The following is a 9,907-nucleotide window of genomic DNA, read 5'->3' on the forward strand; positions in this document are numbered from 1 at the left end:
CGACTAATACAATTTTGGTCAATTAAACCTCTTCTTGTTGACGTAACGTTTAGTCGACTAAAGGGCAGCCCTACTGAAAGAAGACCTCCTGAAGCAAGAACCCAGTAGCCCATCTGACCAGACCCACAGTAAATGGCAAGTATTTGGGGTGCCGTACCTGTCGGGGTTGGGCTGCCGGGTTCATCTGTGGCGGAGGGGTGCCGAACACAACCGGGGGAGGACCAGGATAACTGGGCTAAAGAGACACACACATGCAAGACATAATCATGAGCATTGACGCATACTCTCCCACAAGGTGCACATGTGCTCTAAAGTTGAAAGATTAAGGAGAGCAGTAAAAACTTTACAATAAATATAAAGAGTGATGTGTTTTACCTGGGACAGGCCCGGTGAGGGTGCAGGAAGAGGGGCGGAGGGGTGGGGAGGGGCGGAGGGGGGTCCTGACAGAGGCTGAGGTGCCTTATTCATTTCACCCGGAGCATCTGCATGGAGACGCAGCACCTACTGACAAAACCTGAATGACAGAGAGAGAGAGAGAGAGATTCGACTGAGCCACAGTCACTTCAAAATCAAGTTATTATGCAGGCATTAATTAGGGCTTCAATTCAATTAGCGATTATAATGTCTGACTGTAAATGAGTCACACTGATTCAGCAGACATGTTAAAGCTGAAGTGTCTGATTTTCACATGCGATTTCTCCAATTAACCCTACACTGACTCTTCCAACATGGTGAGTTTGGTGCGGTGTGGGATTATGCAATCAAAGGCTGATGGGAAGAGTGTTCGGAATGCCGGATTGGAACCTGTCATTAATGTTGCAGTTCTGTTCTGTGATGCCAGTGGCGCAGTAATAACACGCTTCACCTTTAACACAGGAGATCCAGACCTGAACACCGCAGTAAAGAATAAAAATAACAGCTGTGCATCTTCAAACACTGCAGCACGGGTCACGTTTTCACCGCAGGGTCTCTCAGGAGACAAACACACTCCTGCTCGAAGACAACCTCGCATCAAAAGTCCCTTTAAACAGGCCCCTTGACTATAAAACCCTTGAAATTGCAGGGAAATCACACACTTCACCTTCAAAAGTTTTGTCGTGAAAAATTGGCACTAGGCTGAACAATTTGGGAAGAAAAATCTATTTGCGATTTTTAAAAAAGAGCTTGAGGTTGCTGTGCTTGTTTATATATGGCTTCACAATTTGGCCTAATTATTAGAGATGCACTGATAACTTTCTCCGCCAGCACCGATATTTGATTATTCAGAATGATATCTGCCGATACCGATAAATTGATTTTCTTAAGGGGAAATTATCTTTCCCGACTAATGCTGTACAGTTACATAAGATAAGTTGTACTGCATCTTTCAACATACCTTCTGATGTTCATGCTTGTTTTTTCAAGCTATAACTTGTATTAAAGTGTAAGAACGATCTGTTGCGCAATTTATTGTTTGAATTTCCTGATAAAAACAATTTGAAAGCAGAGACTTTGTTTCTAATCAGAAGAAAGAAAGCACAAAGCTCTTTTGCGATTATTGGATGGGAGGCGCGCTACAAATAATGTTTGGTGTAGGGAAAAAACGCAGACCTAGCAACCCTGGCTTGAACCGTGGGCGAGTCATAGGATCAAATAGAGCCTGCTTTAATGTTGCTAATATAATACATTATTAGCCGGGTTTCCATTACAGATTTCCTGCAAATTGTAGCGATATTTTCTAAATGTCGATAAAAAATTATTGCGAAATGACGGCGTTTCCATTAACTGGTGTTATGCATTTTTGCAATCACATCCAAAATAATATAGATATAAATATAAGTATAATATATTTTTGTTCAATATATACATGCATGTGTGTGTATTGATATACATAATAAAAATACATAGTAGACACATTATGTAAACGCAAACTTTTATTTTGGATGCGATTAATCGTTTGACAGCACTAATTTTAACAGAAAACTAACATATAGTAAAATATAATAAGAATTAACTGTTTGGTGTTCTTCAAAAGTACTACAATTGGAGCTCTAGAATTGGTAAAGTACTTGTGAATCTCATCTGTAGCTTGTTCAGGTCTTGGCGACCCGTGAATGAAGAGTCATGCTTTATGACGGCTGAACTTCCAGCTGCACCTTCAATTACTGCAGCACACATTTATTACTTGGCTTTGTGCATTTGACGTGTGCCTGCTTTTGTGAATGAATCAGGACTGCGGCAAGAGACGAGCTGAAGACTCAAACTAGTTTATATGGAGGGGTTACAGCGCACGGCTATCTTTACAAGAGCCAAATATAGAGGCACATACACACACACAGACATACTGTACTGGACATGAGGATACAGTAGACCTGACGCTTCTCACACACACAGAGAGATAAGGAGTTCAGCAGTGACATTATATAACACTTAAATACCCCTTGTATAAAAGCCAAGTTCAAAAGGTTTTGAGGCCACAAGTCAAAGAATTAAAATGACTGGGCGAAAGTTCTGACTTTACGTTTCTGCTATTAAATCATTAACATTTAAGATGATTCAGTGTATTTCTTTATAAATAAAATCCCTTTCTGTATTAAATTCAGTAGGGGTTTAACGGTTCTTGGTAAAAAGAAAAAGAAAAACAAAGCGTACCGTTCTCCACGCATGGTTCGGCACGCACTTGCACTGTGGTTAATCTGACAACGCATCTATAATATGGCTTGTTGAGGGAAAAAAAGGGAATGCATAAAACATACCGCCTGACGATCATCACATTTATAATTTGCTTGTTATTTAGCCTTGCCAATTTAATCATTCAAGTGCAAGAAGATACAAAAGAGAACTTGCGCACGCGGTGTGAGAAGTTTTTGTCAACATGTCTGTCTTGCCGCGCATCCTAGCAAACATTATACGTGAACATGAACAGTTGAGAAAGACAATGCATGTGTAATCTATCAGTGTACTTCAAGACCGTGCATTCGGTCTTAAAGTGACAGCAGCCTAATATTCCTGTTGCTGTCTATGTTTTAATGTTAAATCAAACATCAAAAGACAAAGAAAATCACTCACTGCTCTTGACTGAATAACTTTTGTAACTCTAATAAGGATTCGTCTTTAATTTATACAGTAAAGATTATATGCAATGCTATTTTGCATTTGATTACTTTAATATCTCTACTTTAAAAACTTGAAAAGCACTGTTGTATCTTTGCTCTATTTATTTGTGCTGTTGCTTGTAGTAATTATTTTAGGGCTGCAACTAACAATTATTTTGATAATCGATTAACTGGCCTACTATTTTTTCAATTAATTGGATAAAAATCCTATTTTTATTTATTTTTATTTTATTGTCAAAAAAAAAAAAACACACCACACTATTGCACATCCTGCCCAATGTACTTCAAACAAATGTGCCGGCTGAATGCTATGAAAACATACAGTCATTTATTACACTACCTGTCATAACAAAGACAAATCTATCAAAAACTTGTTTGAAACTAAAAATTGTATTGCCATTTATAAGGAAAATAACAAACAGAAACAACTAAACAGTTTCTAAATAATATTCACACATAATATCCAAAACACTTCTGAAAAAAAAAAACAGCTATGAAGTGTTTTACTTTTTTTTTACTTTGTAGCTTTAGAAATACTGCTGTAACTAAAGAGCTTACACATACTGGTGGATTAACCATTACAGAAATATAGTTTAAATCTCTACTCTACATTAAAAATGAAGATAGCAATAAAGATAATAAAGAAAAACACAAACTCAGTGTTAACCAAGAGGCAAGATAAATGTTTTGCAGGAACACACACATTCACTCTGGACACAATCACCTCTTACTGTAATTTCTTTATCCTGTAAATAGGCTATAAGAAACATCTTATATTTATATTCAATTATATGTTATGCCTTTACAGTTACTACTATCATAAAATACTTGAATGACATGTTGACTTTTAAATCTAAATTTAACTTTAAACAACAGATATTTAAGCAAAATGAATATTTTTGCGCTGGATATTAATTGCCTCCCTCTCCTGACGCAGGTGTGCGTGCCGGCGCTCCTTCAGTAAAGTTTGAAGTTTACGCAGACTGTCAGGATGAGCCTTTATGCAAAATGTAAATGCTTGTGTGAATTTGTAATAGGGATGGGCATTTTTCCAAAATATTGTATTCAAATATTTGGGCTTTGTTTTGGAGTTTGTTTTTTATTTGGAGTTTGTAACCTGAACAAGCATACGATTAGGCAATATACACAACAAGCTTACATTATATCTTAAGGTTTTATTTTAGTTGAAAGCATTAAACAATTTGTGCAAACAAAAAAAATAAATAAATAAATAAAGAACAAAAGCATTTAAACTCAAGCAGCACTAGAAAAATGCTAATAAAGCAGACAGCGGCAGTTTTCGTAGAAAATGTACATAATACACTCGAGTCAGTATATGGTTATCGTTTTCATATTGTTTCACATGTCCATGTTGAGAAAAACAATAATATTATCCACATGCTCAGGTGAGAAAACGAGCCGCGCTGACAGATGTTGCAGAAACAAGATAATTATAATGCATAACAGTATGCTAAGCTAAGTTTCTAACAGCAGCACTTTGTTTTCTGTTCGTAAATATTTCTCCCTCAACGAAATTTAAAGGAAGCATATGTCTCAAAATCATTTTGCTATCAGATAAGTTATCATCTCGGCTCACTTTGGGTATAGCTGCGCTTAGCCTACCTGTTGTGAATGTAAATGATGGACAGCTGTCTTTCTTCATTTCATGTGCTTTTTCAATATGGTGGTGATATTATGATAACTCGGTTTCATTAATTAATTTGATCAAAAGTAATTCCATTGTGTAAGATCATTTTCCTCTAAGTGATTCCAAACTTCGTGAGGCAGACGACAATATTATGTGACGATCAAATTCAATAAACTTGTTAAACACGCTCCACAGCGCCACCCGGTGCATTTAGTTATTACTGAGTTTTAGTGCTTAGGATTTATCATAGATTCACTGTATTTACTGCCAGCAAAGCAACATAGTAAAATTCGAATAGTATTTTTATTTTTCGAATATTAATTACAGGTCGAATATTCGAATGTTCGACTATTTGTGCACACCCCTAATTTGAAACATTTACAGATAAGGATATAGCCGTAGAATGAACGTTTTGCGCTGAGGACGCACATGCATCTGTCAAAGCGCCTGACAGGGCAAGCCATTACGCTAATGCATTAGCTTGAAGCTTAAAATCAATAATTCTCATGTTTTGATCAGCTTTGATCTCGTACCTTTCCCGCAGCTGCTCACTCTGTTTCCTCCACTATTTTTAGATGCATTTTGGTCCATAGAAATGCGTTATTCAGTGCCGTCTTCCGTGCACGGTGGGCGGAGCCAACTAATCGATAATGAGAATCGTTGCTGATGATTTTCTTTGTCGATTATTATCGATTTTATCGAATTGTTGTTGCAGCCCTAATTAGATGGCTGTGGTTTGCTATTGGTGGATCTCATGTGAGTGACAGGTTGCCCCGCCCTCTTCATCAGAGAAGAGAAGAGATGTCGCTCAAGAGGGAGGGGAAGATATTCTGATTCAAGATTATGAAGAATATGAATTTAAAACAATAGTGATGTGCACAGATGAATAAACACTGCAATATTCCATAAAAAATAAGAATGGTCAATTATGATGTCATGGTGACTTTAAAGGGGCAAAAAGCAACTTTCTTCACTGAAGGTCATTCAAATGTATTTTTTAGAAAGCAATGCAAAAAAACAAAACAAAAAAAAACATTTCATTATATTACACACAGATGTTTTTCCAGATTTTCCACTGTCTTTTGTCGTGACGTCACAGCTCAGGATGACGTGGCATTCATGTTTTGATTGGCTCAAAACAACTGAGCATCAGATCTGAGTGCCCACAAGCATTATTTACACAAATATAATGTCGCTCACAAGCAATCCTCCACTTAACCACAACAAACATCATGAAACCGCAGACCTCAGAACATCATCAGCTCAGACTTAAGCATTAATGAAACAAACATTCACATGTGCAGAAACTCCCACAAACGCAGTCTTTCCTCTGAGTTTCAAGATGACACACTCATACCAGACCTTTGAAACGTGTTGCTATTGGATACAGAGCTGCAGTGTGAGACGGCTTCAGTAATGCGACAGTCATGCACGAGTGACTAACGCTTCACACACTCGATCCGCGGCTCTTTCACTATGAACTTTGACCCAGAAGCTCGACATGAGCCAGTGCGAGAGAAATCCACCATCACGTCATATAAATCAAAAGACATATGAGCTCATTTTTAAAAGAGAAACTACACACTCAAGCTGTTAAAAGCAGATAAAGAGCACAAATGAACTGGTATCGGTCTCATCGACGTCTTTCAAACACACTTGGCTTCATTAAAATATCATTCTTACACTAATTACAAGAAACACAAATGATTAATTGAGTGAGAATACACAGTAAAATCCCCAGAGTTAAATCAACTCTGCTCAGAGTACATACGGTCCCTCTCTAAATAGTGTTAAAATAACACTGAAGCAGAGTTAAAGTTAATGAGATAATTAAGCAAATGAATAAGGCTGTGACTGAAGTCAGTTGTAGTTCTTGTGTTTCTCTTTTCTTCAGTGATTCTGCTTGTTAACAGCAGGCGTTCATCACTAATGCACAATCATCACTTCAACTTTAACTCTGCTTCAGTGTTATTTTAACACTATTTAGAGAGGGACCATATGTAATCTGAGCAGAGTTTATTTAACTTTGGAGATTTTGCTGTGTAGCTTACTATAGTAGTATATAGGGCTGGGTAAAAAAAAAAAATTGATTTCTCGATTTTAATGGATTCTAATTTTTACGAACCGATATCGATTCTTAAATGAATCCCAAGAATCTAGTCTAGTCTGTTTTCAGTTGATTAATGAGCAAGAATATGCAGCGCCCCCCATCCAATAAATCGCAATAATCTTTGTGCTTTTGATATGAAGCAAAGTCTCAGATTTCAAATGACGTCTATCTTATTATGAGATGCAAAACATAAATACCGTTTTGGCGCTGTTTAATGTGGCGTGACAGATCACTTTAGCGCCTCAGTTAAAGAGAAGCACGTGAACATCCTCTCCTCCGCTTTAATACCAGTTACAGCACGAAATAAACATGCATGAACATCTGAAGGTATGTTAAAATATACAGTACAACTTACTGAAATCCAGATCATGTCTCGTGTAATCGCACAATCAGTGTTTCAACCTTGGAAAGACGTCAATAACTATATCCAAAATAATTGATATCGAATCGAAATCATAATCGAAAGCATGTGAATAGTAATCGAATCAAATTGTGAAAATTGTGTCAATACCCAGCCCTAGTAGTACATGCATGCAAACATTACAATACCATGGTATTTTGATTACAAACCATGTAACTTCATATTATCATGGTGTTTTTAAAACAATACATGATTTTAAGCACTTGGTACTACAGTTTTACCATCTTTTTCAGACATTTATCATGGTAAAATCATGATTTGCGGTGCTTATGGCATTGTACTAACATGCAAGCATCTTATAAATCCAATGATATGCAAATTTCATTACCATGGTACTGGCACTGTACATGCATCCCATTGTTTTACCATGTTACATGTCCAAAATACAAGAAAATACCATGTTCCTTTAATATACACCATGCAATGATTGACATATTCTTGTACCAAGACAAGTGAAAGGATTACATGAAAATACCATGGTAAAGTAATGGTACTGGAATTAATTTACCATGGTACATGTCTAAAAAACATCTTTATATTATAATGCCTCAACCAAAAACACAAACATATCATGGTGTTGTTGGATAACCATATTCATGACGTGTATCATGGCATCTCCAATGAATGTCAAATAACTGCGATGATCCAAAACGCACTGCTTATTATAAAACATGGTGTTAACGCGCTTCAACGAAACCCAAGCAGTTCACAAGACACCTGTCACCACACATACACACATATATCAGCACTATTGATCACTTCTCAGGGCCAGATTGAGTAACTTACTGCGTAGTAGCGCGCGTAACGCACGAACATATAAACTAAGCACACATACGCGAGCGCGCATTCATATAAAATCGTTCATTTGACACACAGACAGCACACGACTCTTTACCGTTTCTCTTTTTCTCTCTCTCGGTTGTGTCTCACTGTCCGGTAACGCGAGACATGCAGCGCGTCGCCATGTTCGCTCGCGCGTGCGCCTGCCGGGACAAAGCACGTGGGTCGCGCGCGCAAGCGCAGGCGCAGTCACGCGCTCCAGGCACGCATGCACCGGTGTATCATCATGATTCAACACTTCAACTTAATTACAGTGGATTCTGTTCAATTAGTAGTAATGACAAGGAGACGACACAACTAAACACTTTATATAAGTACATTAACGAATGTTGTTGCGTAATCTCATGAATAATTACGCATAATTATGAATAACTATGGGCGGGGCTCAAAAACGCGCGTTCACAAACCATCAATCAAAGCCAGATGAAAATAGAGCTAATAGTAATTAAATATACAGGTTTTATATATAATAAAATTAAACATACAGGTGTTTCTTTGGATGTTGTGGGGGTCAGACACCCCAAATGTTTTCTATATTTACACCAAATTGCATTTCAGACATCATGTGCATCTCATGACACACTGACAGATGTCATTACTGCAGTGTTTATGTTTCTGACAAATGAACACAGGCTGTGAATTCATGACCAAGACATTAGGACAGTCTAATCTGTCAAATGTAGGTCAGTGAAATATTAATCTGTGTTCCCAACCAGGAGCAGAGATGATAAACCGAGTCATAAGAAATCAAACCACACTATAAACAGGCCAAAGCACCTGTTAGACTTATCTTAATGGAAACATGAGGCCTGTTTGTATATTGAAATGTGTTTTATAAGCTGTTTTGGGTGATTGTTAAGAGTTTTATCAGACACACCTCATGTATAAAGACCAAAAACTGCTTAAATCATATTTAAAATCAGTTTAAATCCTGTTTTGATGAGCTGATCATCTGAATAAATCGAATTCATTGGCAGAAAACATTCAAAATATGGTGTAAAACCACCATATAATTGATATCATACACATAATTACAGAAACTTGGTTGTTATATCAACTAAAACTGATGTTACAAACATAAAATGTTGATTTAAGTGATTAAAATAATAATAATAATGGTTATTTGTATTTTGGTCTGGTATTTTCAATTGATCACACACGCACGCGCACGCGTCAACGCCGGTAACGGCTGTTTCTTACCTGACAGGAGTTTATCGTGTAGCTTCAGTGCCGGTCCGGTTCTGTATCGGATCAGTTGAGCGGTACCGAACCGAAAAAAAAAGACAGAAAGAGAGACAGACCCGTCTGGACCGGACGGAACCTTTTCCGGCGGAAACCGGCGACTCGGGAACTTCCGGATCGGTGACAATAGGGAATCCCGACCACGTGACAGCAGTCGCGAGTATTAATTCATGAATATTAATTCGGCGTCGTGACTGGACTGAAGCAAATAAGTTAAGCTCGTTAATATTCATGAACTCCAGAGAATTCCAGTAGAAGGGTCACTTTGCAACGTCAGCACGGATTCATTAATATTCATGAGTATTTGCCATAGTAGGATTCGTAAACGCTGATTGGTTGAGGCTCACAGAGGCGTGGTCTTTTATTTCAGCGCCCTCTGGTGACCATTTAAAAATTTACTAACACTGCAGTGTTATTAATAAAGAGGGTTTATGGATAATAACATCTGAAAATATTGTTTTAGTAGATTGTGCTGAAACACACTCACTGGCTTATGAATATTAATAAGCTATGGTGTAGTTGAATAAAAATGAATATATATCAGCTTTTGT

The 9,907-nt window shown here is 37.4% G+C and overlaps 1 protein-coding gene across 3 annotated transcripts in view; it reads right to left on the reverse strand.

The window, feature by feature from the left end:
• wu:fb16f03 (eukaryotic translation initiation factor 4 gamma 1) overlaps nt 1-9,480 on the reverse strand; it is a 49,829-nt gene extending 40,349 nt beyond the window's left edge. For 2 of the 3 annotated variants that reach the window (XM_048161052.1, XM_048161050.1), the window contains exons 1-3: nt 9,315-9,480; nt 376-514; nt 158-235 (exon numbers count right to left, since the gene is read on the reverse strand). In XM_048161052.1, the coding sequence (XP_048017009.1) occupies nt 158-235; nt 376-468 (171 nt within the window). In that variant the 5' untranslated portion in view covers nt 469-514; nt 9,315-9,480. Of the gene's footprint in view, nt 1-157; nt 236-375; nt 515-8,169; nt 8,320-9,314 lie in introns of those variants that run through there. The other variant, XM_048161051.1, reaches the window with a different exon arrangement.
• Between the last annotated feature and the right edge of the window lie 427 nt (nt 9,481-9,907).

The sequence above is a fragment of the Megalobrama amblycephala genome, linkage group LG16 (assembly GCF_018812025.1).
Source record: "Megalobrama amblycephala isolate DHTTF-2021 linkage group LG16, ASM1881202v1, whole genome shotgun sequence".
NCBI lineage: Eukaryota > Metazoa > Chordata > Actinopteri > Cypriniformes > Xenocyprididae > Megalobrama > Megalobrama amblycephala.